Source organism: Mollisia scopiformis (genome assembly GCF_001500285.1).
Source record: "Mollisia scopiformis unplaced genomic scaffold LY89scaffold_17, whole genome shotgun sequence".
NCBI classification, from domain to species: Eukaryota; Fungi; Ascomycota; class Leotiomycetes; order Helotiales; family Mollisiaceae; genus Mollisia; species Mollisia scopiformis.
The window spans coordinates 92,866-117,148 of record NW_017263597.1 but is presented as its reverse complement, the minus strand read 5'-3'; the positions used below and the strand labels follow the sequence as shown (position 1 = coordinate 117,148).

General features: G+C 46.8%; 10 protein-coding genes across 10 annotated transcripts; 6 read left to right on the top strand and 4 right to left on the bottom strand.

Moving 5' to 3' along the window:
• Positions 1–274: 274 nt before the first annotated feature.
• Positions 275–1,342, bottom strand: LY89DRAFT_589743 (uncharacterized protein; the record flags this gene model as incomplete). The annotated part of the gene is made up of 2 exons (XM_018209552.1): positions 275–734; positions 789–1,342. 2 exons carry the CDS (start codon positions 1,340–1,342, stop codon positions 275–277), a joined length of 1,014 nt encoding a protein of 337 aa, XP_018068523.1.
• Positions 1,343–1,637: 295 nt separating this feature from the next.
• Positions 1,638–3,613, top strand: LY89DRAFT_784159 (rRNA processing protein-like protein Bystin). Its single transcript, XM_018222754.1, has 2 exons — positions 1,638–2,259; positions 2,306–3,613. Exons 1-2 carry the CDS (start codon positions 1,673–1,675, stop codon positions 3,180–3,182), a joined length of 1,464 nt encoding a protein of 487 aa, XP_018068522.1. The 5' UTR covers positions 1,638–1,672; the 3' UTR covers positions 3,183–3,613.
• A 569-nt stretch (positions 3,614–4,182) lies between these two features.
• On the top strand, positions 4,183–6,439 carry LY89DRAFT_686684 (uncharacterized protein). Its single transcript, XM_018215345.1, has 2 exons — positions 4,183–6,154; positions 6,222–6,439. The coding sequence occupies exons 1-2, from the start codon at positions 4,205–4,207 to the stop codon at positions 6,237–6,239; spliced, it is 1,968 nt and encodes a 655-aa protein (XP_018068521.1). The 5' UTR covers positions 4,183–4,204; the 3' UTR covers positions 6,240–6,439.
• LY89DRAFT_686683 (cytochrome P450) lies at positions 6,380–8,192 on the bottom strand. Its single transcript, XM_018215344.1, has 2 exons — positions 7,082–8,192; positions 6,380–7,032 (listed from the first exon to the last, which is right to left on the bottom strand). Exons 1-2 carry the CDS (start codon positions 8,017–8,019, stop codon positions 6,519–6,521), a joined length of 1,452 nt encoding a protein of 483 aa, XP_018068520.1. The 5' UTR covers positions 8,020–8,192; the 3' UTR covers positions 6,380–6,518.
• A 1,544-nt stretch (positions 8,193–9,736) lies between these two features.
• LY89DRAFT_751893 (uncharacterized protein) lies at positions 9,737–10,988 on the top strand (the record flags this gene model as incomplete). The annotated part of the gene is made up of 3 exons (XM_018221239.1): positions 9,737–10,220; positions 10,252–10,327; positions 10,379–10,988. 3 exons carry the CDS (start codon positions 9,737–9,739, stop codon positions 10,914–10,916), a joined length of 1,098 nt encoding a protein of 365 aa, XP_018068519.1. The 3' UTR covers positions 10,917–10,988.
• Positions 10,989–11,747: 759 nt separating this feature from the next.
• LY89DRAFT_736210 (uncharacterized protein) lies at positions 11,748–13,467 on the top strand (the record flags this gene model as incomplete). The annotated part of the gene is made up of 3 exons (XM_018220095.1): positions 11,748–12,322; positions 12,369–12,456; positions 12,508–13,467. The coding sequence occupies 3 exons, from the start codon at positions 11,748–11,750 to the stop codon at positions 13,465–13,467; spliced, it is 1,623 nt and encodes a 540-aa protein (XP_018068518.1).
• Positions 13,468–13,975: 508 nt separating this feature from the next.
• Positions 13,976–16,413, top strand: LY89DRAFT_720529 (voltage-gated potassium channel). Its single transcript, XM_018218578.1, has 5 exons — positions 13,976–14,166; positions 14,216–14,239; positions 14,327–14,452; positions 14,501–15,750; positions 15,801–16,413. Exons 1-5 carry the CDS (start codon positions 14,087–14,089, stop codon positions 16,265–16,267), a joined length of 1,947 nt encoding a protein of 648 aa, XP_018068517.1. The 5' UTR covers positions 13,976–14,086; the 3' UTR covers positions 16,268–16,413.
• Positions 16,414–16,425: 12 nt separating this feature from the next.
• On the bottom strand, positions 16,426–20,235 carry LY89DRAFT_686680 (uncharacterized protein). Its single transcript, XM_018215343.1, has one exon. The coding sequence runs from the start codon at positions 19,797–19,799 to the stop codon at positions 16,584–16,586; it is 3,216 nt and encodes a 1,071-aa protein (XP_018068516.1). The 5' UTR covers positions 19,800–20,235; the 3' UTR covers positions 16,426–16,583.
• A 138-nt stretch (positions 20,236–20,373) lies between these two features.
• On the top strand, positions 20,374–23,234 carry LY89DRAFT_720527 (uncharacterized protein). The gene is made up of 3 exons (XM_018218577.1): positions 20,374–22,029; positions 22,075–22,666; positions 22,766–23,234. The coding sequence occupies exons 1-3, from the start codon at positions 20,662–20,664 to the stop codon at positions 22,990–22,992; spliced, it is 2,187 nt and encodes a 728-aa protein (XP_018068515.1). The 5' UTR covers positions 20,374–20,661; the 3' UTR covers positions 22,993–23,234.
• LY89DRAFT_686678 (uncharacterized protein) lies at positions 23,228–24,283 on the bottom strand. Its single transcript, XM_018215342.1, has one exon. The coding sequence runs from the start codon at positions 24,208–24,210 to the stop codon at positions 23,242–23,244; it is 969 nt and encodes a 322-aa protein (XP_018068514.1). The 5' UTR covers positions 24,211–24,283; the 3' UTR covers positions 23,228–23,241.

The following is a 24,283-nucleotide window of genomic DNA, read 5'->3' as shown; positions in this document are numbered from 1 at the left end:
TGGCATAGCTATGGCGTTGGATACACCCTTATTTGATGAACAATCTATGTACTATGTTAGCGACCTTAGAATATATATCGCCATGGACGAAAGTACAATACCTTCACATGGGTGGACTCGAATGAACTTTTGTTGGCAAAGGTTGCAAGTGAAAATGGTGATTTGACATTGAAGAATTACATTACCCGCTAGTCTCGACGAGAACCCAATGCCCAGACGCCGAAAAGAGACCACGACGTACACATATAAAATCGGGCTTCGCTCTCAAGCTCAATCAACGATTGCCACCCCACCCAGCCGGCTGCGGGCCCAGCTTGCCAGGTTTGGGCACCATCAAGAACTCCAACCGATCCTCAGCCGTCACCCAACCTCTCCTCTTACTAAGAATAGCATGCCTAATCGCATCTCTCCAATCCGCGAACCAGACTTCTTCTTCCTGCACTGCACATCTCCTTCCATACTCTCCTCTCGCTACATCTGCATACGGCCAGATAGATTTGACGACTTCGTACTTCTTCGTGCCTGTGTGGCCTTTGGTGATTGAAGAGAAGAACATGTTGACTGAAGAGAAGAAATTGTTGACTTCATCTGGAGAATGAACAACGACACGGCTATGGGTCATTGGAAAGGTGATAGTAACGTGGCCTCGATATGAGGTGCTGGAGATTAGGGAGAGGAGACGACCTTCCAGGTATGAAGTATCCCAATTGATCACTGTCCTCTCTAATGTGAAGCTATTGGAGTTAGTTGGGTAATTATTGTATGTAATAAGGAGAATGGAAACCTACCGCTTGATACTTGCAGGATCTTCGCAATACTTCTGTGCCCAAGCCTCTAATCCATTGACATGAGGGAAAGTCGTCTCCTTACCTTCCCCTCTGAATCCAACGTCGCCCGGACCAATGATCTTCACATAATTCATTCGTCCCCTCTTGTCTTCATCAGGTACGATCAGATTCATCAGATTAATCTTCACATCAAAATCAATACTTCCGCTATCTGATGTCCTTCCCGTGATCCTGATCTGTGGCTTCGGAGGAACAGTAGCAAGTGATTTTATCAATGAGACGAGAGCGACCGGATTCACAGACAATCGCTGCTCCTTCGAAGTGAGAGTCGTAGCATCCGAGGAAATCGTAAATCCTTTTGGCGAGTATAGTGAATAATCGAGTCTTGGTAGACCGGGATAATTTGGTTGAGGTTGAGGAGCTGAAGGTGCGGTCATTGATGGAGTCGTGGGTCCAGAATATGGAGGAGGTGTATTTGTGCGGTCTTCATGGTGATTTTCTGATGGATGTGAGGATGATGAGGGTCCTGCTTCTGAAGGGCGATGAACAGCCATGCTTGGTTCCGCGACGCTTTTCCGGGAGATATTTTGTTGCTGGTCTGCCATTGTCCCGACACAGCGAAGCTTCGATAAATGTACAATTCCAATGGGTACGATATACCAGTGGAAGTATAAACTAGAATTTCGGCCTTCATCTTCGGCTGAACAAGGCTGAGTCCTATGGCGCAGCTTTAAACTGTTGCCTGGTGGAGTCGTCACGGCGATAGTAAGGTTAACCTTACTTTAGCGCCTTTCAGTTCTCAGCCTTATCGCGAACATTTTTTAAATTCTCAAAATTTACTTTCGCACACTTCAAATCCACATCACCGCCACAAACTTTTCACAATGCCAAAGGCAACAACACCAGTCTCTGCGCGTCAAGGGCGACGACATAATCCACTCGAGGATGATCTCACCGCAACTGGAGGCACCTTGAAATTAAAAACAGGGAAAAGGAAGTCAAGACCCGAGGATGAAGAGCAGTTTGTGGATTCGAAGGCTTCGAGGAGGATCCTGCGAATGGGACAAGAGTTGGCAGATGAAGACGATGAACAGAAAATGTCTGCGGCACCAAACCCAGCTTTCGAGTTCGAGTCCAGATTCGACAATGCAGACCAAGACACACCGCAAGAGGAGTATGAGGAATGGGACGAGGAAGGAGAAGTAGAAGAGGTTGAGCTGGCACCGGATGACTTAGCAACTTGGAATAAATTCTTCCCAACACAAGAAGATTCTCTATTACGAACAGGTTGGGGCGGAGAACCCGAAGCAGCAGATGAAGAACCAGGAACAAATCTAGCAGATTTGATATTGGAGAAAATTGCTGCACACGAAGCTGCCCAAGCAGCTAATGGTGGAGTACCTCGAAACGCTCCTGGGCCGATAGATGAGGATTTCGAACTTCCTCCGAAAGTTGTGGAGGTTTACACAAAGTATGCCCCCCCTCTCTTTCAACGATCAATTGCTAACTGTACCCAGAGTTGGTATGCTTTTGTCGCGGTATAAGTCGGGAAAACTGCCTAAACCATTCAAGATCTTACCAACAGTGCCCCGCTGGGAGGATATTCTCGAAATCACCAGACCCGACAAATGGACTGCGAATGCATGCTACGAAGCTACTAAAATCTTCGTCTCAGGAACGCAAGCCACAGCACAACGATTCTTAGAGATGGTAATTCTAGAGCGAGTGCGCGAGGATATACACGAGACGAAGAAGCTGAATGTGCATCTGTTCAATGCTTTGAAGAAAGGACTGTACAAACCTGCTGCATGGTTCAAGGGCCTTTTATTCCCTTTGGTACAAAGTGGTACATGCACACTGCGCGAAGCACAAATCATTTCTGCGGTTCTTGTACGAGTATCTGTGCCTGTGTTGCATTCTGCTGCTGCGATTAAAGGTCTCTGCGACATTGCTGCCCAGGAATCTTCGGCAGGCACTGAGGGTGGTGGAGCTACGAATACTTTCATCAAAGCACTTCTCGAAAAGAAATACGCGCTGCCATACCAAGTCATCGACTCCTTGGTGTTCCATTTCTTGCGATTTCGAGCTGCAGACCCTGCAAGCGTCACACCTGAAGACCTTGGAGACTCAATGGCTGGATTGACGGGTGCTGCAGCAAGAGAAGTTCGATTGCCAGTAATATGGCACCAATGCTTGCTCGCTTTTGCACAAAGATACAGAAACGATATCACAGAAGATCAGCGAGAGGCATTGTTGGATCTCCTATTGACAAAGGGACATTCAAAGATTGGACCAGAAGTGCGGAGAGAATTACTGGAAGGTCGTGGTAGAGGAGTTCCGCTTGAGCCTGAAGCGCCTTCATTTGGAGCAGATGATACCATGATGATAGAATAATTTCAATTTCCGATTTTCCTTCGGGCCCGAATCCAGCTACTGTAAGATATCCTGCTGGCGGCTTTGTTCATGCCTTAGGCTGGAATTTTGGCCATAGGATTTCCGAAAGACATGCTTCCTCAAGCTTTCTTCCACACTTCGAACACATCAAATTACTCTTGTGGCACTCAACCATGCCTCAAATATGTTGATTCTTTTTTAACCCATCTGGTCGTGTTGTGGTTTCAAGGAGCCGGGGCCATTCCCCGCGCCGTGACTAGTTGACTGCAACTGCCCCATACTTGAGGTTCTGAGTGATAGTCGATGGGAAGGAAGATCCAAAGGATAGAATGGCATATGAAGTTTTCAAGCTTTGCTCGAGAAATCGGTCAATTTACGTCTTTGTGGGCTTTTGAATAGCTCAGTGTCCTTTTCAGAGAAACTTGTTGCACCCGCTAAGAGTTGTCTTCTTATTCCCTGTACATTGAAGCTTCGAGAATGCGCATACACATGAATTTTGACAAGTTGTTCCATAATCCAGACGAAGTGCGTCAAGAACAGCATGGTTAACGAAGGGTCAAAGACGGATATCGATGGCCCATCGTTAAATATGCTTGGCAAAAGACTTGTTGGCTATGATCTGGGTATCTCTCGAAGTCTTGAATAAAGCTTTCATCATCTTTCCTCCACTCTAATGCGAGATCTCTTGTTGCTATCGCATGTCCTCTCAATCGCTAGAAGTATCTTCCGAATACCAGACGATTCCCTTGAGAAAGAGATGGCGAAGAGACTAATTCGAGATGAAATACTAAAAGGAGGTATACGAAATGAATTTTCTAGACATAACACCGAGTGATATCCTATTGTCTAATGTGGCGCGCGCATTAGCTAGAATTTGCGGATCTTCTTTAGGCTATGGCTTTGCGATTTGCATCTGAGCCGCCGTTCGAATCATACGATTTCTACATAAGCACCATGTCACCAATCATATTTCGATCTCTCTCACATAGACAATGTTGAAATCGAATGCGAAATTCGACACGATGCTTCGACACAGAACCGAAGATGACATGGACATCAACTCATCCCCGATAAAGCGATCAAGCGCGAGAATGCTATTAGCTCTCGAAGATATCGATAAGGGCGGAAGAGACGATATTCAGGGAAGTGGAAGCGAGAGGTCAGAAGAAAGTGATGAGGATGAAAGAGCAGGTATTGATGGTGGCAGTAGTGAAGAGTCCGAGGATTCTGAAGTGTCGGATGAATCGAGTGCAGACGATGATCTATCGATCGGCAGAGAAGAGGATACAGACAAGTCCTATGAGGAATCGGAGGCGACGGAAGACACCCATCTCAACGACTCCGATACGGATACAGACACTAACAAAGCACCTAAGAAACGGCAGTCAACAAATTCTCGAAACCCAAAGCATGATGCTGCAAACGACAACCCGATGCTCCCTCAGAAACGTTTGACCACGAACAGTCTCCTTTCCAGCCTCAAAGACTGCTTGGCCACAGAACTCGAAGTATGTTCTTCTTCTTGGAGGGACATCATCAGAGCGATCAAGGCCACAGCTACTGCAGAGGCTACAGCGGACGATAATCAACTTGGCCTACCCTCGTTACCGAAATTCTGGGCTACTGAGAAGCCGGAAGTACAAATCGATTCTGGAAGGCTGCTCACAGCTCTGTCCATCTTGCACAGAAGCATGTCGAGTCTGTTCGCCGAGCATCAACTAGCATGTGGAGTTACGAATTCCAACCGAAAAACCCAATCACGATCCTATTTCAAAGCTAGACAAGTGGCTAGAATTGAAGTGGCAGCAGCGTATATCGTGGATACGCCGAAGTTCAACAAGACTTGGGACGCCTACCTAAAGACTAAGCCTTCGACAACAAGTCATTACACTAAGGAGCGCATACAAACAGCCAAGTCCAAAGCTTCACAGGATATCATTGATGGCCTTGATGAGAACACCAAGGCAGCTGCTGTGAGAAAAGTGGACGAGTTATCACAGAGCATTGTGAGCCAGAGAATTTCCGGAGAGAGGCTGTCAGATCCAAAAGTTTATGGAGCAGGATATGAGAAGTCTAGGGCTCGTAATATTTCTCTCATACAAGTAGCTCTGTCGTATGTGGACCAGAATCATTTTCAAGATCAGATCGCATTCGAATCTGGGATCTGGGAAGCAAAGACGACGTGGTTTGCGGATCACAAAGATGAAGTTCTTGCAATGTCGAAAACGAAGATTGCACGAGCCATTTTGAGTGGTCTTGATCCTACAACACGCGCCCAAGCAGATTCTTCGATACTGCGAATCTCAGCCAAAGTGTTGGACGATTGGAAGAATACGAAGTCACGGCCTCTCACAGACGAACAACTTCGAAGGAAGTTCTTGATGCTCCGTCGCGAAACCAGGATCATCATTGCCGCGGAGCATATCACGGACTGGAAGAAGTACAAAGAGGCTGTTGATGATAGATCGAGGCTTCTAGCAAGCAGGTTCAAGGTACGATCTCACGCGACCAAGGCGGCTGAGTACGACATCATGACAGACATTATGAGTGATCTCGAGGCAAATGTAAAGTGCGAATGGTTGGAGAGAGCCGAAGCACTGGCCTTGGCTATGATGGAGGGGTTTGTCAATGGGACGGAAAAGCTCCGCGTCACAGGGCAACTCACGGCTGAGATGGCAAATTTCACACCCCATAGCAGAGACATCTCCAATGAGCCAGAAGCATCATCAAGCAAGATCGCAAACAAAGGAAAGAAAGTTGCCTCTCTTCGACACGAGAAGGAGAAAGCTCAAATGGCCCTTTCTAGGAACTCCAGCGAGGAGGACTCTCTCTCAGGTACAGATGATACCTCAGCAGACGAATCATCTTCCGAAGAAGACGATGATACTGAAGACGAGACCGAGATGCCTGTCGCAAAGCGTCCAAAGACAACCTCTGCTACTCGGCCAAGCGGAATTTCCAAAGGACGAAAGGTGAGACTTTAGAAGATTGTGGCTGATCCCAGTCATTTTTTCCTTTCCAAAGACTGACAAACTCTAGATCATGAAGTCACTTTGAACGTTGAAATGACGGTGCTCGAAGAGCATTTGAGAGAAAATTGACTGGTTGCATAGAGTATGAGGCAGTGGATTGAACAAGATGGACTAGATCGATATTCGAAAATTTCTCACTGATTGAGATGTTTAGGAACATGTAAGAATTGTGCTCTCATGTCAAGATTTTTGTACACAGAATCAAAAGAACTTGCATCACGATTCATTGCACTTTACTGTATGACTCAGATAGTAACGAATCTCCTATCGTCAGCTCTGAGACTCCCAAAGAGCCACTTCAAGCCTACACTCTAGGCTTTTCCCAAACAAGCTCGATCTTCTCGCCTTTGACACTTGAATTGAACCATTCGTATATTTCAACCTTCTCTTGACAAGCTCTTGCACCTCGTAGGACATCTCTTTCTACAAGTCTCTCTGCACCCATGTAAAGTTCAAAAGTGGCCAAGTTTCTGGCGATGCAAGCTCTAGAACCAGCTCCGAAGGCGAAGAAAGCCTTTGTTGCTTCAGGATTCTCTTGCAGCCATCTCTCAGGATAGAAACTGAAAGGATCGGGAAACACTTCTTCATTAAAGTGCAATTCGTGCGCCGAGCATCCGACAATTGTTCCAGCCGGAAAGTTGGTGCCTTTGAATGTCCATCCGCTATCTGGGACAACGTGGGGAAGGCGAGTCGGATTTGCCATGCTGATTCGTAGAGACTCTCTGACGACTGCAGAAAGATAGGGAAGGGCTTGGACATCTTGTTTCTTCTCTCCGGCATTGGCGTTATCTAGAATCTCCTTCCGAAGAACCTCATACCTACCAATTCAAATCAGTAATAGCAAACAGCTACGAAAAGAAGGCATACTTGTCTGGATTCAAAGCCATCTGTCGACAAAGGGTAGCGAAATTCATTCCAGTCGAATCTGTACCAGCAAATATAAGATCTTTGCATTGTGCTTTGACCTCTAATCTTTCGACCAACGGTATAAGACGGCCGGGATAAGACGAAGATCCCGCAGGAGTTTGGTCAACCAGATTATCAACAAATTTATCAACAACCTCCATTGACGTAGCTGTGTGTTCATCAGGCATGCATTTCTCAATTGTCCATTCCAACCAGATGAAGACCTTTGTTGGCAAGTAGAAGAATCTCCCAACTGCTACGAAGGCATCTACAAATGCAGAGACAGATAGACGAGGGCCTTTTTCGGATGTGCCATTGTAGTTCTCTTGGAATAGATGGGTCGAAACAGCATCTACAGCTAAACTTCTGGCAATGTTTAGAATGTTGACAGGGCGGCCCGTTCTTGCCTCCTCTTCCATTCGGTCGACCATTCGATCGGCACATCCATATAGCGCAGCTTCATTCTCTCTGATGCTCTTCGTCGAGAACATAGGCACAACAGCTTTCGCCCTTCGAGCTCTATGTTCAACATCTGTTGCTGAGAATATAGTCTTGTGTCCATCAATATCGAAATTGGCGTAGCATGGCGCTTTCAAAAATCCACCTTTCGATACGTAGATGGGCGCCATCGCATCTGCATCGCTGATGTCAACTTCGTTCGGAGAGACTCGAACGTATGGTCCGTATTCAGTGTGGGCTTTGTGGATGATAGTCGCTTCATCTCCGATGTATGCGTGGTAATAGAGCCATAGGGATGTAATTTTGGCAAGGAAGGGCCCAGGGATATGTGCGATTGGGTGGAAGGCCAAGTGGTATATGCATCGAGAGAAGAGGAGCCCGGTCGAGAGGACGAAGAGGGTTGTCAATGGATATTCAAGGAGCACATCGAGGAGTGCCATGATTTAGGAAGCTGGCGGACAATCAGTTGAAGGTTCTGGGAAGAGGCAGAGGTTAGAGGGAGGATGGGAGTCATAATGTAACTATTTTGGCGTCCAAGGGTGAATGAGTCGATAAGAGGCAAAATTACTCACTACGCAACTCCCAATGAAGCCTCCATATCTCCAGAAGTGGGCTTCGATCTGCCATTGTCCGGCCGGCATTTTATCAGAAGTGGGATACACAATGGCGGGCGAAGTCTGAGATATCGTCGTGTTTCGATATCGTTGTGCTCCGCGCTCAAGTGGGGTCCGTGCGAGAGCCCTCGTCAACACAATCTTCTCCAATGGATCACTCTGCATTACGAACCCAAGATTATCTTGATGTTGAGAATTCACGTTGGCTTCGAGCGAGGCTGAGTCTCCCTGAGAATGCATACATGTTTACTTTTTGACATTTCCTAGCTGGAGAAGCCAAAGAAGTATACTGCAAATATCAAATCCATGTCTACCCTACTGATGTATCGTCCCTTTCGAGCGAAAATTTACATCTTTCCTCCTTCGCAATGCATCTCATCGTACTCCCCTCAATATTCCCCTTCATAGTATCATTGCCAACAGTGCTAGTCCAGCCACGAGTCCTGTGGCAAAAGACAGAGACAGCTTTGGAGAAGCATTCTTATGTTGATTCGAGGCAGACGTTGTCGTTGGTGAAGTCTCCGTTGTGGAGCCAGTAGTCACTGGCACTATGAGAACAAAACTCGGAGAACTTGTCTCAGCTAAACACATTGTCAGGATGTCCAATTTCATAGACGTTTGGAGTGTTCGGTCTGTACTCACTGGAAAGAACCCCAGAGATAAATGAGATTAATTCGCTGGTGGTAGAAATCTCAGCGCTGGTGGTCTCGGCAATGCTTGAATTTGGCGTCATGTAAACATGAGCAGTGACGATTGTTGAAGCAGGCTTGACATTGACTGTGGTGGTAGTTGCCATCATGGAGGCAGAATTATTTCCAGAAAGTGCAAGGGACATATTCAGATTGGCAATTGTGGGTGCTCAGTAAAGGGTACTTTTTGAAGTACTTATGTTACGACTACTGTTTTCTGACAGCATATTTGAATTCAATTCGGTTAGATTGGAGTGAGGATTGACGATTGGAATAGCTTTGCCAAACTTGTAGAGCAAACAAGTGGGATTCCGCGATCCCGCAGTACTAATCCAATGTCCATGTTCAGATGTTGTCAGGAACCCGAAATGCAGGTTCCCGTCCGAGATGCAAAATGGCAAACATGGCCGGAACCAGCTAATTCCATGATCTAAATTGAAAACCTCGCTCTGAATTCAGACGTTCATTTCTTTGAAGTCAAGAACTAGTGTTTGGTACTTTGTAATGACCGCACCTCATCGCCAAAGGGAAGCAAAAGGGGCGTTCGCTTCCGCTTAAGTTGCCAAAAAATAGGATGTGAGACAGGTTGAAGCTATTGGAGGATGTCCAGTATTAGGGTCACTTGGAAAAGCCCTGATTGACAAGTTCCAAAAGTCTTCTCATCTTAAGTCCAATCTCGATTTGTACTAATTTGTGACAGGGTTCAATATCTGCGCCTCTCTTCCGGCTCGGCAAACAGTCACTTCGGCTTGCACAGCCACCAATGTGAGACCATCAGGAGCAATCAACAAACTGAATTGATTCCATCTCGATCTCCGCCATCACTTACATTCAATCGCGCTTCAAGATCCAATATGTCGCTCTCCACTGAACAAACAGAAAACGCACAAAGACCAAACCCCTTCACTACACGTGTTGCCCATCTCGAGAAAACTCGCAAAGTCGAAGTGTGGAACGAAAGATGGCCTGCAGAAGAGTCTATTCTTCGATATGAGCGTTCTCTCCTCATCCCAATAATTAAGGTCACACCTCCGCCACACGTCCACTTGTACTTTTGGAGTGTACAGCATAATCAACGAAATCAGCGTCCTGACGCTTCTGTTCTATCTGAAATTCTTGCTCCATCTTTGAATGTGAAGGTTGAATTTCCAGTCATGGTACAGAAAGGGATCAATCGAATGGTTTGGGAGGAGAAAAAGGTGGGGGCAGGATTCCTACTATTCTCCGGACTCCCAACAGAAATACGAATCCAGATCTGGGAATCCGAGGTTCGACGACCAAGAGTGATCGAAGCTCAATATTCTATCGGCTACGGGATACCAACATTTATTGGAGGTTGTACGAGTACGAAACGTTCACCACTTCTGAGCACGTGCCGAGAAAGCAGAGAGATTCGTTTTGCAAGAGAAACATGAAAGTCTTGTTCCGAGGTATAGAGAACGATGGTGAGCTTTTCGCGACACCCGAAGAAGAAACCAATGCTGATATTTCGACAGGTTGAATCAAGCACCTCAGGAAGTTTTCTCTTCTGGGTCAGCAGGAAGACTCGAATTCGTCCCTGAGAGAGATACGATCTTCTTGCGCTCAATTGACAAACATGGAGACTTCCCACAGTTGCCTACTTCGCACTTCCGCGGTCTTGATAAGATTCAACATCTTGCTCTCTGCCTTCATCGTACCTCGCTCACGTTGCACAATTCTTGGAAAAATGTTCTTGTGTCGCAATTCGTCAATTTGAAAACATTGAGTTTCATGTTAGGAGGTCAAGATCAAAGTTGGGTTGACGATGGCCAGATTGTCCTTCGAGATTTGGAAGAATGGTTCTTGGATGGTAGACCAAGGCAGATGCGGGTTGATGATTGGCTGCTGGATATTAGTGAGGTGGGACAGTACTTGAGTGGTGGTATGTTCGATAATGGGATAAAGAGTAGGAGTCGACCAAAGCAAATGACCTGGGGAATGAAACCAGGATGGGTGAGAGCTGATCATTGGGAAGGTCTCAATGTGCGAGTTGTTGCGTGGTCCAAGGAGTGATCATGGTACCTGGGAAGACTTTTCTATTGGAGAAGTAGTTGAGAGTTAGGAAAAACTTGCCAAACCAGCAGAAATGTTTCAGAACAATTGCCGCGATTCGAGGCAGGAGAGTATATTTTGGTCCAAAACCAAGACTCAACTCATCAAAGGCAACACTGCAACGTAAGACGACTCACCACATGGGAAGGTGCACCGGGCAGGGCTCCGATTCGATCCACTCGGTAATTTTTGTGTGGTGGGAGAACGTGGCGAGTGATCAACGGTGAGCCTCGTCCAATGAATATTTCCAACAACAATCTAGATGCCAACATGAGGCTGGCAATCAAGGAAGATAACGACTTTACAGCGCATCTCAGGAGGGTGAGGAAATTTACGTGATTGGGGACAGCTGCAGCAACCGCCTCATAGCTTCTATCCACAGTTTATATCCGGATGCATATGTGTGAATGCAACCCTCCATTGTTGATCAAGACGACTGATTGACAGAAGCCGAAAATTGATGGACTCCAGCGGCATCTTAGAGTCTGTCATTGGAAAGGACTTTGCAGCTACAGCATCAGCGACAGCTGGCACATGCGATGCAAGGTCATTCATTCCATTCCTGCGACTCAGAAGACTCTTATATGTCAAAACTTCCGCACATGGGCACGAGAGTCCGCAGTTCAAAATATCCAAAACATAACATGCAATTCAGCAAATTCCTGTCAGCTTTGTTTTTGTCTCGAGTTCCGTACGTCTTGTTACCTTTGCTTCTTGAATTATAGCACAACGCCTACTTGGGTGCGCTTGGACTGCTTTCGAGACATCGTACGAAAATCAAATACAGCCGAGATGGCGGGAGAAAAAGTAAAGCTGGGTACGCAGATGAAGGATTTCATCAACCTGGGAAAGAAAATCTTCCAGGACAAAGAAGTCAGCGACTACGATCAACTTCTCGACGATAAGAAAGAGTTGGAAGAGAAGCTAGAAGCTAAGAACCAGGAGTTTGACGCCAAGGTCGAAGAGGTTGCTGCTTTGCAAGCAGCTGCAGATGAGAGAGTAGCAAAGGCGGATGCCAAGACTGAAAGCTTATTTGAGGAGTTCCAAAAGAGGTATAAGGAATGGGATGTGGCGACAAGCAAAGAGTCGAACCTGGAAAGTCAAGTCGCTGAGCTGAAGGAGGAGTTGAAGCAAGCGAACACAAAGGCCGAGAATGCTGAAGCCTCAATGATTATGCTGCAGGACAAATTGTTTGCCCGTCAGAATGCCCTTGCCGAGATGGAAAAAGACTTGAACTTGTTGAAAAAAGAGTTGAGCAGTAGGAACAGAGAGTTGAAGGGAACGTTAGGGGAGCTTCAAGTCAGTCAAGCTCAGATGGAGAGACACAGAATCGAAATAGGGCTGGAGTACCCACATATGGAAGACCTGTAAGTCACTGATCACTATGAGAGATGCAGGTCTAATTTGCCCTAGCGCGAACAACTTTCGAAACCTATCGGACGGTTGTCATAGGATGGCAAAGAGATTCTTTTGCACCGAGCTACCTTCAGAGTTCTTGGCAGTAAGAATTTCCGACATTTCTTAGGACATTAGTTGTTGCTGACCACCTTAGAACGACCCATGGAAGCAACTTGAACCCTTCATCAAGCTTGCTCCACGAAGGATACCCATGTCGAATTCCATGGCTGCGCGGTGCCTTAGGATGGCGACTGCAGAGAGAATCATAGCAGACAAGCTATGTGCCGATATGTTTCGACAGTATTATCTACCTCACTCAACACCAGCTCGCGAACTCATCGATGACATAACAAGACGCCTTCACAAAAAGAACCCTTTCAAGGAAGCTGTCTTTCGCTTGCAATTGCTTGCCGCTTACGAGCTTGACGAGCAGAGTTTTACTGCAAGTCTCATCAAGTTCGCAACAGACGATGTTCTCAAGGTTCTTGATCCTCTCCTCATAGCTTTGGGTACAAAAGATGAGTTCCAAGCCGCATTGGCAAAGTTATTTGAAGAAGCCGTCAAGCTTTGGAAGTTGGTCCAGCGAAGTGAGGCGAAGGCTTGGGTGACCAATGATCCTGAATATGGTCGGCACAACGATGATCAAGATGGATGGGACCAGAATGAAGAATACGATACTGCAGTGGGATTGACGAATGAGCAGATGTCTCATATTCCTGACCAGGTTGAACCTATAATGTCCCTGTTTCCCCAAGTGTCGATCGGAAAGGAAGTGATCTGTCCTGGTTGCGCTCTCTGGTCAGACCAGAACACGGTGGTCGCTGCCAGCATAGAGTTTGGTCAGACAAACTCACGCACTGCACTTCAAGGTCGATGGATGACTCGCAGAGATTCTGAACGACGAAGACTGAGTTCTGGTGGTTCGCCAAGGAAGGCAGAGGACTTTTCAAAGCCGCCATTAAGTCCATCGGCAGCTTATCATTCGTTCCTCGAGCGTGCTGACAGTCGTCCTGGAAGTAGGAGGCCATCACCACCTATCCGCAAAGCAACGCCGCCAGTTTCTCCTCCTGCGTCACCACCGGCGTTGCAGCCCATCGAGGTTGGTGGGGATTGATGAGGTGTGTGTTGGAGGGTCAAAATATATTTTCAGAAGTATGCAACTATAACGGAGTTTGGGTTTGACATGCAAAATACAGCTGCAAGGTGGATTCCGGGGGAAATGATACTGCTCGCTTATGGTCTCTTGTTGTCTCTACTCTTGGCATAAATCGTTCTACGTTTCTTAAGCACTTGTTAAAGCAATTTCAAGCCAGCATAAATCATAGCATCGTGCTGCTGCAGAAGGCGTGCAAAAGTCGTTAGTAGTCAATTGTCTGTCCGCAAGCGGAACTCGCTTGGACATTCCAAATGCCAGCCACAGGTATCAAATAGCAACTAACTTTTCGAGTAGACATGATTGACACGAGTACTGATTATAATTTCTTCAACTTCAATTCTAAATCCATATTTCATCTTTTTGTCACGAGTCAATCGTACGCTTCCAGCCACAGTGGCGTCCGGTTACACAACAATACAGGGTTTCAAAACCTTTCGACTACAGTAATCATATGCCAAAACATAACAATTTGGTGGTCTGACTTTTTCGTCATCATCCGTTTTATTTATTGCTAACCTATAAGGCAATCCCCATAATTCTTCTTGGACCTCTTATTCAATGACACATCGCACCGATAATGGCTGAAACGGAAGATTCGAGTCACGTGTCGAAGGCTGTAAAAGCGGAAGAGGCAATAATCAAAGCCGAAGGTCTAGGGTTTGTACTATACATCTTCTGTTCGTAGCTGTGCTAAGTTTTGTTGCAGTAAAGAATGGTTTGCTATCACAGCGTGAGCATCTTCTCCCCTCAAGCCTTAGTCTCAAGCCTTGATGTTTGATCCTTCCTCTCTATATTCGTTCGCTTACAGTTCTAAAAGTTTTCCCCTCTTTGCCGGAACTTTCGGTCCTATCGCAACAGCATTGAATGTGTGTGCTTTGGTACAGGCATGGAGGTGCGAGAATCCATATGCGACAGACCAGAAGGATGTCCATGATCCAGCATGGTGAGATCCATACGAATATCAAGAGAAGACAAACTAACGGGATTTCAGGCTTACGGGCATCAACGCCATTTCCCTTGCTTTTGGAGTCATAGCCAACCTCGCCATCATGTTCGTGGGCGGAAAGAAAGGCTCACATGCTGCAAGGCACAGCTTCTATCTTGTCCTCGTTACCATCGTCGGAGGTAGCCTGGCTTCGATCATCCTCGTTGTCTTGGTCATTGTTGCTTCAATGACCTTGCAGCTTCCTTCACCTCCCAATCATGCTTTTACGGAAGCATACTACTACGCGATCATGGCCGCCGCTCTGTACTTCATCACTTCAGTGTTTATAGTCTACACAGCATACATGCTTTGGGAGACTCTCAAGACTCGTAAAGGAAGACGAGAGCTCTCGAAGCAATTCGCTGGCCAGCATCGAAGTCTAAAGATACTAACCATTCTCTTCCTCGTGTATCTTTTACTCGGAGCTAGAGCGTTCGCCAAGATTGAAGGATGGAGGTACTTGGATGCAGTATTCTGGGCAGATGTTACCATTTTGACAGTCGGATTCGGAGATTTCAAGCCCACCACTCATCTTGGAAAATCTCTACTCATCCCCTTTGCTCTCTGCGGCATTTTCATACTCTTCTTGGTCGTATACTGCATAACTCAGGTGGTGTTTGAGCCTGGGAAATCTATGTGGGAAATTCATATCAGGGACCAAGCGCGTCTGAAAAGGATCCGCGAGCGAGAAGGACGCAAACCCAATAAACATTCCCTGTTTGGATCTCGATTTCAGGACAGCAGCTCTAGCGAAACGAACAACGGTGTTGCTGGGAGTACCTCTCTGCATACTGGAACAGTGCTCGATCATAAAAAGCAACAACTTCTAGCAGAAAGAGCAGCGCGAGAACAAGATTTTCTTACAATGCGCTCAATACTCATGCAAGCCAAACGCAGACGCATCTTCTTCTCCATGTACCTATGGTTAGGGTTTGCAGTATTCCTCTGGTTTTTCGGTGCTGCTCTCTTCTATTTCTGCGAACGAGATCAAGATTGGAGCTACTTCACTTCGATATACTTTACTTTTATATCACTGATGACGATTGGATATGGAGACGATACCTTACATAGCATGCCAGGGAAAGCCGTTTTCGTACTTTGGAGTCTCATTGTTGTTCCGACACTTACGATGCTCATCTCCACTGGAACTGAAGCTATTGGAGTTCCATACTTGCTTAACATGCAAGAGTGGTTCAAGAGACGAGTATTGAAGAGAGAAAGAACAGCGGGAGGACATATGAAGAAGATGACAAGTCGTACGTATCACTCCCCTCTATGTTGAAATGTTATTGATGCAAATATCTAGACATCTTCAAATCCCCACTATCTAAAGACGCTCTCGGCCGTGTCACCCATAACAATCACGATAAAAACCACCTCCGGATGCGTGCCATAAAATCAATAACTCGAGACCACCTCCAGCACCAAACCTCGAACTCGCAACCAGATTACAGTTTCGAAGATTGGGAATACATGTTCTATCTCATGGATATTTTGGAGCCTCTTTCAGACGACGAGCCGGAAGCCACGAGTGTGAAAGAGAAGAACGAACGACCGATGTATGGACAGAAAGGAGAACGAAGTAAGGAAAGAAAGACAGGAATGGAAGAATGGCAAGATGGTGCTCAGATTCCCGATTGGCTACATGGTATGAATCCTTTGAATGTCCCAGAACCAGTCACAGAATGGATGCTCGAGGCACTTATGGAGAAGCTTGAAAGCGAGTTGGCTGAGTTAAGGAGGAGGGAAGGGAACACGAATGTCTCTGAATGATAGTTGGTTCTGTTTGATTTTGTCATGATACCACTGCAGCGAATGCAATAATAGGAGTTTTGGATGAGGCACCTAATGTAAGAATAAGAGAAAGAACCTGATTGATTGGGCTTGTACCACTATTATGAATGAAAAATGTGTGACGGAACTTGCTTGATCGCAGACTCTATTTCTGTTTGCCTAGTTGTGACTTTTACCATGATTTAAGCGCCTCTCCAAAGCCAGTCAATGGCAGACTCCGTTTGATGCAACCACCCAACCACCCGGCTACCGTACATTCCTCATCATGCATGACTCATTCAAAATGTCAAGCTTCTTACGCATCCTTTACGACCTCGGTTTTTGGAGTAGGACCATGCAGAATGTCCAACAGCTCATGTAGAGCGCTATCCTTTTTTGATAGCGGGTCGAGCAATCCACCTTCCTGCCCTTCATAAGGCTTGCCAATACTCTTGATGATTCGCCATGAACGACGGAACTCGCCTCTGATGCTCACAATACCATTGTGTGTCACTGTTCTGGCAACGTTATGATCGAGCTCAAATGGATCTTCAATGGCGAAAAGGTATCTATGGCGAATTTCCTTGGTTTCCTCCAAAGTCTTCATTTGTGGCCTAGGAGTTTTAGGAGTCTTCACTTCTGTACCGTCCTCGGTGAATTCTACCGTGGTATCTGTAGGCGAGGGTGGCTTTGCTGTCAATGGTGTTGGTGGTGCTGCAACTATAGTCGTCTCAATTACCGTCTTCGCACCAACCCAACCCTTGTCTTGCTTGGTCAAGATGCCAGCAGGTGTTCGTAAGCTCAGGACCTCTCTGCCCCAATCAAAACCTCTGCCTGGAACACTGCTCATTTGTCCGTTTTGCGCAAAATACTCGAAAAACCCGCGAAGGAGCAGACCGATAGAGTCATGATTGTGATTGAGCATCTTTCGATCCGCAAGATTCTTAATCTCGGCTTCATTACGCCAGAAGCGAACATCTCGACCTTGGCACATCGAACGTGCCTCGATCTCGGCTGGTGAGAGCGTTCTGGGAGGCTCCTTCTGGATGAGTTGCAGATTCGGACAGACAAAGGGCTGAGCTACATTGACCAGATAATGCAGGACCATGAGGACATAACCATAGCTGCTGAGTGTCCCGCGATATGGTGTGTTTATTCCGCGCTTCTTTGCCCAATGCTTCACAAATAGTATCATGGGCTTAACACGAGGGTCACTGACAGAGTAGCAGCGTAAGAGTTGAGTGTTGTGGATAGCAAGCTGGGCTGAGAAATTGATATCGCATTGAATTCCAGCATCATTCTTTGGGAATTCTAAGTGGTCCTTGTATCGGTCTCGTGGTTTGCTGGGTGATATCTCTGTAGGATCGGGTAGGCTTCGGATCTTGGCAAGTAGAGCATCGTCGATGCGAGTCGCAGGTCCTTCACTATTGTCCAGTTTCAAGTTTCGCAGTAAAGCAATGTACTGCTCAACATCTTCTCGATATTGATCAAACAGACTAGATTTCAAGGCATGCTCATAATCGATCGCCAGATGTAAAGCTCGGTGTTGGATAGCAACTCGTTGTAGAGTTAGTCCAGTCAGGTCGCAGTTTTGAAGGGCTGCACGGATTTGCTGGTTTCCAATGCCCTTGATGTATTGTGCAACAAGCAGCGGAGTAAATTCGCTACTCAATGCCTGGTCCTTCCCACACAAGTCATCCATGATTCTTTGGGCTCTAGTATGGTAGAATACCGGTTCTTCATGCTGGATTTGTTCCAAGAATGCCAGTTGCAGAGAAGAGATTCTTTTGAGTTTCTCAGAGGCGAAGTACAACTGTTTGTTATACACTACCGGATCCGTCACATTTCCAAGAACGCCCTGCATTGCTCGCCATGACTGCACCCACTCGGAATATTCAGACTCTCGGGCCTCGGTTGATTCCAAAACAGTACGTGAGTCCCAAGCCATGGCCAACCGCTCGCCCTCGGCTTGAGTAACAACACCTTGAAGTGAGCGTAGCAAGAGAGGCATCGAGGAGTCGAATAGAGGAGATATCGATTGATAAGTCTGCAATCTATATGACAATTCTTTCGATGACAGACCTATGATGAATTCTTTGCATACACTGTTGAGTATATCGCCTTCTTCATCGCTGAGGGGTGGTGAGCTGCCCATCACGTCCCGACCACCTAGCTTCCTCAAGTAGCGTTTGGCTAGGTTGTGGTAATCACCTAAAGATTGGTTATGTTTTTGCTTGAGAGTTGAAACTTTATCAGCTTGCATAACTACTTTGGTCTCGTGGGGTACGTTGACAGCAGAGTGATCGGCTTTGACTTTCTCTGATGTATCTTTGGAAGTAGTCATGGTTTCGGTATCGAACTCATCTTCATCCTCCTCCTCGTCACCTCTGAAGCCTTTTTCCCATTTCAGACGTTCTTCATTCAAGTCGGCAAGTAGCTTCGGGGGAGGCTTCTGACAAAGTTTGATGATTGGAACTCTGGTTCTAGTGAGAAGCCGAGCACCATAACCTAAGCTCAAAAGCTTCTTTTCGAGTATTCTAGGAATTGGAGATTCTGGAGAGTCGGGAGATGGGCGAGATTTCGGAGTAAGCAGTGCGAGGTCCATATCCGAAGCTTTTGTTGCAAATCCGGATCTCATGCTGCCAAAACATTGTAGTTCGACAGATTGAGAGTTAAACTTTTCATTCTCCAGTTCTTGTTGCTCGTACTCTGTGATTGCATCTCGGCACGCGTTCTCAATCAGTGCTCTAAAGGCTTCTTTCTCTGCTTCTTCTTCCACATCAACACCAACCTCAGGAACACTGCTTTGAACCAAACGATCAAGATGAGCGCTCTGTGATACAGTATCATCTGAATAGTGACCGGTTCCTCGTCCTCGACCACCCATATTTTGGGGTCCTGGTTGGTAAAGCTGTCTGTTTTGAGGTGGCGGCGGTCGAGAATAATGGTTTGATTGTTGAGGTTGCTGGAATTGACCTTGACCTTGTCGAGACTGAAATGGAGGACTAGGGCCCGGTTGATAGTGAGGCATAGGTGATTGTGGAGACCCTTGAGGAAATGGAGATCGAGGAGAATATGGAGATCCAGGTCCACCCTGTTGGAAACGCGGAGAATATTGTTGGTGACGAGATCTTTGGTTTTGGTGCATCTGACCACGGTTGTTAAATTGTCCGGGGCCCCAAGGCGTGCTAGGAGCAGGTCCATAAGGTCCAGGTCCGCGTCCTGCTTGAGCTCCATGAACGGGTCGAGGATCGATAGGGATCGACAACTGAGAATTCATTTGTCTTCGTTGGGCCTGATTTGGTCTTTTACTTTTGGATGTTTGGGCGACAGTAGAGGCGTCCTGAAGACGCGTATCTTGAGGAGGAACATTTTCCGAATAAGGGACCATATTATCACTGTCGATTCCTGACTGCTGTGAAGTCGATAGGGAGCCTCCATTTGTTTCTGGGTTGGCGTTTGCATTACTGAGGATCAATCCACGAAGACGGTCCTCGAGGTTTGCACCTTCTCCAGGCGCGTGAGGAGGCATAGTTGAATGATCCTTCGAGTGCGATGTGTCTCAAATAAGCCGATGAGAAGTTTGAGCGGCTTCGCGATTCGACGATACTTGTGCAAGTTGAAAACTCGATCATGTGACTACCGAGTCCAGTCGGATTTGCGCTGGATGACTAGGTATCTCAAAAGTAGGTTGTGTTGGAAGACGCGAAAGGAAAGAGATTGCCGAATCAATCTTGGGAAGTTTCGTGTGTCTTGATATGATAGGAGATGCCAGCTCTATATTCACCTTTTCTCGTGTAGCCCGTTTTCGATTGGGTAAAACTGAACGAGTACTCAAGACGTTGAACAGTCTGGTCCATTGTCCACACAGAAACGAGTACTAAACGATCGGAAGGCCAGGACCGACTTTGATTACTGGTGAAGTTTCCAAGAATCAATTTGCTATTTGTGCAAAATAAAAGTCAGCAGTCGTTCATCTGTTCAAGTTCCCAAATCTGTAAATCATCAGCCTAGTCAAGGCTGTTCGTCTAACCTATCTGGGATTAGCGCGAGTGGGTTGTGACTGCCGCCCCGTCAGCCTAAGAGCCTCAATACCGATCGTTCATCTCACAAGCATTCCTCAAGTGACAAAGAAACTGCAACATACAAACACCACAACTCTGATCACCAGATATCCTTTCTTCGACTACGCAGTATTCGAACCGACCTCCAACCATCTTCCGATTCGCACTCTAATCTCCACAGAAGCCAGAGCGCGTTTCCAGGGTCCCACTTTCATTCTATGACGGAGGTCTAGGTTGGCACAAGGTGTTGGTGAATGCCACTTGGGCGCACCTGCGCGGATTGTCGAGGCGATCAGGAGTGACCAGGACGATTTCTCTACATTACGAAAGATGAGCGCCTCTCCCTCTGGTCTGTCGAACGGACAGACTCCCACTCCCAATGGAGGGCCACCACAGTACATTCGAAAGGCAAAGGCTGCCGATCCTCTCCGTCCACGAAAGAAGCCAGTAAAGCGACTTCAACCACCTCAAAAAGGCTCTATAATCAAGCCCAATGGCTTGAAGCCCGCTGGACGACCTCCGAACCAAATTCCTCGAAATGGCATTGCGCCCGCAAGCAATGGTCAACTTCCAACTCTCGTGAACAGTTCAGGTCTGGTCGCAGAACCCGGTGGATGGACAAATCCGCCAACGGGAGAGTACATGGACTTTCCGTTATTCACAACCAAGCGAGCTCTGCGCGAAGGGTTGAGATATCATGTTGCTAGGTTTTCTTCGAAGAAAGATGTTGATCCTAGCAATCAAGAGGAGTTCACACGGCCAGTGGTTCTGCATAGAAGAGATCCGAAGCAACCTGCTCCAGGAAAGGGCATGAAGGATGAGGATATGATGCCCGAAGGTCCAATAGATTCGAAGGAACGAGAACGTCAAGAGATATTGAAGGCAGAGAAGGAGAAGCAACGAGCTGCTGATCTTGCACAAATTGCGCCGACGGGAAACAATGCTTCTGCTATGGCGGCGAAGAAGAATCAAGCATTCAGGAACGAGAAGACTACCCAGGTTTACCGTCTAGACAAGACTGCAGAACAGAAGAAGGCATCTGATCTCAGATATGAAGAAGCTCTTCCTTGGCATCTCGAAGATGCTGATAACAAGAATACCTGGGTTGGCAATTACGAGGCGGCACTTTCTGATACCAATGTCATTTTCTTCATCGATGGTGACAAATTCAAGATGATTCCGGTTGAAAAGTGGTACAAATTCACAGCCAAGGCTCAGTTCAAGACATTAACTTTGGAAGAAGTCGAAGCTCAGATGAATAAGAAATATGTCGCCCCAAGATGGATGCCCGAAAAGGCTGCCGAGATCAAATCCCAGGGAGGTGGTGGTGCTCACAAGTTATTCACGGTCAAATCAGAAAGTAACACCTTCAAGAACTCCACGAAGAGAGAGACGGAAGATATGGATGATCTTGATTTCGCCGAGGATGATCTGTTCCAGGACGATGATGAGCAGGTCACCATGGAACCAGATAACGATGAGGAGACAAAGGATGCACAAGAACGTATCAAGCGCGAGCAACTCGGTGCCAACGTCTTCGATCAAGCGAATGAGGCTGATGTCGATATGGAGTTTTTGAAGGAAGAAAAGGAGGCTGAAGAGCAGAAGAAGTTGAGCAAGGGTGTCAAGAAGATGTTGAAGAAGCGTGAACAAACCCATCTCTACGACAGTGACTCGGATCATCCGTACTCTTCATCGGTATGTATTCACATTCAGATGTTTTCGTTTGCTAATTTTATACAGAGCGAGGATTTCACTTCGGATGAGGAAAAGCTGAACGAACAGGACAAGAAGAAGGAAGAGGAAGCCAAGGCCAAGGCAAAGGAAGATGCTAAACTTGCTTCTGGTACATCTTCCAAGGGTACAAATACACCATCTGGTCGTCCCAAGCACACAGATCCGTTGAAGAAGAAGAATTTGAAGCGACCGGGCTCTCCCAATCGCTCTGAATCGAGTGGAAACGAGTCGAGCAGGAAGAAGATCAAGAAGAAGCACTCATCTCAACCAATTAGTGCTACTTCTGCTCCTGGCTCTCGACAAATTTCGCCTGCTCCTTCGGGTTCTGGAAGCGTTCGCAAGTCATCAATCGTCAAGCTTTCCGTTAATTCGTCTAAGCTCTCCGATATCCAATCAGCACCACCTAATCCAAGTCCAACTACCGCTATGAGTGATGGAGAGGCTACCGGAGGTGAAATGTCTGATGGTGGCACCAAGAAGACCAAGATCAAGCTTCGTATCGGCGGTACTTCTCCTACAGGGTCTAGAGCAGGTAGTCCGGCACCAGGCCGTTCTGCTGGAGGTAGCCGTGCTGGCAGTCCTGCTAACCAACCACAAAGTATGAGGCCATCTAATGCTTTTCGCATATTTTCTCGCATATATTCTTCATCTGTTGAAAACCTTAAGAAAAGAAAATTGCTAACAAAACAAAACTTAGGTGGCACAGCAGGTTCACCTCTGGCTCAATCACCTGGCTCAGGACCAATTCAACCTCACGAAATCGTTGCTGCACTTCCAGCTGCAGGTATCAAGATCGGCGAATTGATGAAGATATTTCAACGAAGAGTTGGTGATACCAAAGGACAGACTGATAAGAAGGAATTCATCAGACTTGTCAAGGAAAATGCTGCATTTGGTCCGGATAAGCTTCTACGACCGAAATAGATGGTTTGGGGTTGTCGCTTGATTCAGATTGTATGCAATCATTTGGTGGTCTATCATTCGGTGGTCAATCATTCGGTGGTCATTCATAGAATTCAAGCAGACGATGTCACGACCGGTCTGGTCTGTTTGTACTGTACGTTTTTGATACCAGCATGAGAAATTCGAGGTATTGGGGTGGAATACCTTGGAGGAGTGCAACAAAAAGCACTAGAATAAAAAACAATGAATTAATTATCTTTATTGCAATGACTACTCGTCCATCTGCCACGAATAATCTAGATCTTTGTTTCTCGTCTTACGATTCATGGCCTTGAATCTTTCAGACTCCCACCCATTTCCTCTATCCACTCCGTCCCATTTGTGTCCAGGCCTGATCCCGTAACGATTTGGTGCTGCAGCTCCTTGGTAGAGTGGCTTCCCTGAGACGCTCTTCCCTTTACTCTTCTTGACAATAAATTGTGCCGCAGGATCATTCCACCTCTCAACTTCCTTCATCTCCTTATTCATATCCTCGTCATCCACTTTTCGTGCCAACGGCATAAACCTGGCCTCATCCAATTCTTCTTTCCTCCGCTCCTTCTCCGCCCTCTGCACATCTCCTTTCTGCATCTCTAACTCCTCCCTCTCCTTCCTAGCTTTCTCATCTGCTTCCCTCCTCGCCTCCTGACGCCTCATACTGATATCAATCCTCCTGCCAGTCGCATCTCGATACACAGTCTCCTCACCCTTACCCTTCCCAGCTTTCGCACCCTGTTCCCTCTCCCAAGCAGCAGCTTCCTCTCTCTTCCTCTTCTCAAACTGCCTCGCGACATCACTGGCACTCTGTAACCCGGCATGTGTCCCATCTCCCATCTTCACCACCCCATCTTCTACCACAGGTTCCTCATCCACATCCATAGCACTTTTCTCCGCCGCTGCTTCACTGATAATCCTATCAGCAGCATCTTGTTCCGCGTCTTTTGGTTGGAGAGCCGGGATACCGACTGTTTTCCAAGCAGTCTTTTTTGCTTTTCGGAATTCGGCGCTTCCTGATGTCACGGTTATGGGACGGCCATCGTCGTCTTCGTTGGTTGTGGGTTGGTTGGACCAGCCTAGAGCGTCGTCGTCTGCTATTATGAGGCCTGCGGAGGAAGAGGCGTTCTTACGCTTGCGCTTTTTGGTCGAGGAGGAGGGTTCGGCGGTGAGGTATTTGGAGGCGAGGTAGTTGGAGAGAGACATCTTGGGCGTTAGGTGGAATTCTTGTGGATTGCGATGTGGTTACGAGGCTGAGGTACCTAGGTAGATATTCACG

What these genes read in the sequence shown, in the direction of transcription:
- LY89DRAFT_784159 (XM_018222754.1), top strand. Translation starts at nt 1,673, where the DNA reads ATGCCAAAGGCAACAACACCAGTCTCTGCGCGTCAAGGGCGACGACAT. An exon ending in GTTGTGGAGGTTTACACAAA is followed by an intron (nt 2,260 to 2,305) that starts GTATGCCCCCCC and finishes AACTGTACCCAG; the next exon opens with AGTTGGTATGCTTTTGTCGC.
- LY89DRAFT_686684 (XM_018215345.1), top strand. Translation starts at nt 4,205, where the DNA reads ATGCTTCGACACAGAACCGAAGATGACATGGACATCAACTCATCCCCG.
- LY89DRAFT_686683 (XM_018215344.1), bottom strand. Translation starts at nt 8,019, where the DNA reads ATGGCACTCCTCGATGTGCTCCTTGAATATCCATTGACAACCCTCTTC. An exon ending in ATGGCTTTGAATCCAGACAA is followed by an intron (nt 7,033 to 7,081) that starts GTATGCCTTCTT and finishes TTGAATTGGTAG; the next exon opens with GTATGAGGTTCTTCGGAAGG.
- LY89DRAFT_720529 (XM_018218578.1), top strand. Translation starts at nt 14,087, where the DNA reads ATGGCTGAAACGGAAGATTCGAGTCACGTGTCGAAGGCTGTAAAAGCG. An exon ending in GATGTCCATGATCCAGCATG is followed by an intron (nt 14,453 to 14,500) that starts GTGAGATCCATA and finishes ACGGGATTTCAG; the next exon opens with GCTTACGGGCATCAACGCCA. An exon ending in TATGAAGAAGATGACAAGTC is followed by an intron (nt 15,751 to 15,800) that starts GTACGTATCACT and finishes GCAAATATCTAG; the next exon opens with ACATCTTCAAATCCCCACTA.
- LY89DRAFT_686680 (XM_018215343.1), bottom strand. Translation starts at nt 19,799, where the DNA reads ATGCCTCCTCACGCGCCTGGAGAAGGTGCAAACCTCGAGGACCGTCTT.
- LY89DRAFT_720527 (XM_018218577.1), top strand. Translation starts at nt 20,662, where the DNA reads ATGAGCGCCTCTCCCTCTGGTCTGTCGAACGGACAGACTCCCACTCCC. An exon ending in ATCATCCGTACTCTTCATCG is followed by an intron (nt 22,030 to 22,074) that starts GTATGTATTCAC and finishes AATTTTATACAG; the next exon opens with AGCGAGGATTTCACTTCGGA. An exon ending in TCCTGCTAACCAACCACAAA is followed by an intron (nt 22,667 to 22,765) that starts GTATGAGGCCAT and finishes AACAAAACTTAG; the next exon opens with GTGGCACAGCAGGTTCACCT.
- LY89DRAFT_686678 (XM_018215342.1), bottom strand. Translation starts at nt 24,210, where the DNA reads ATGTCTCTCTCCAACTACCTCGCCTCCAAATACCTCACCGCCGAACCC.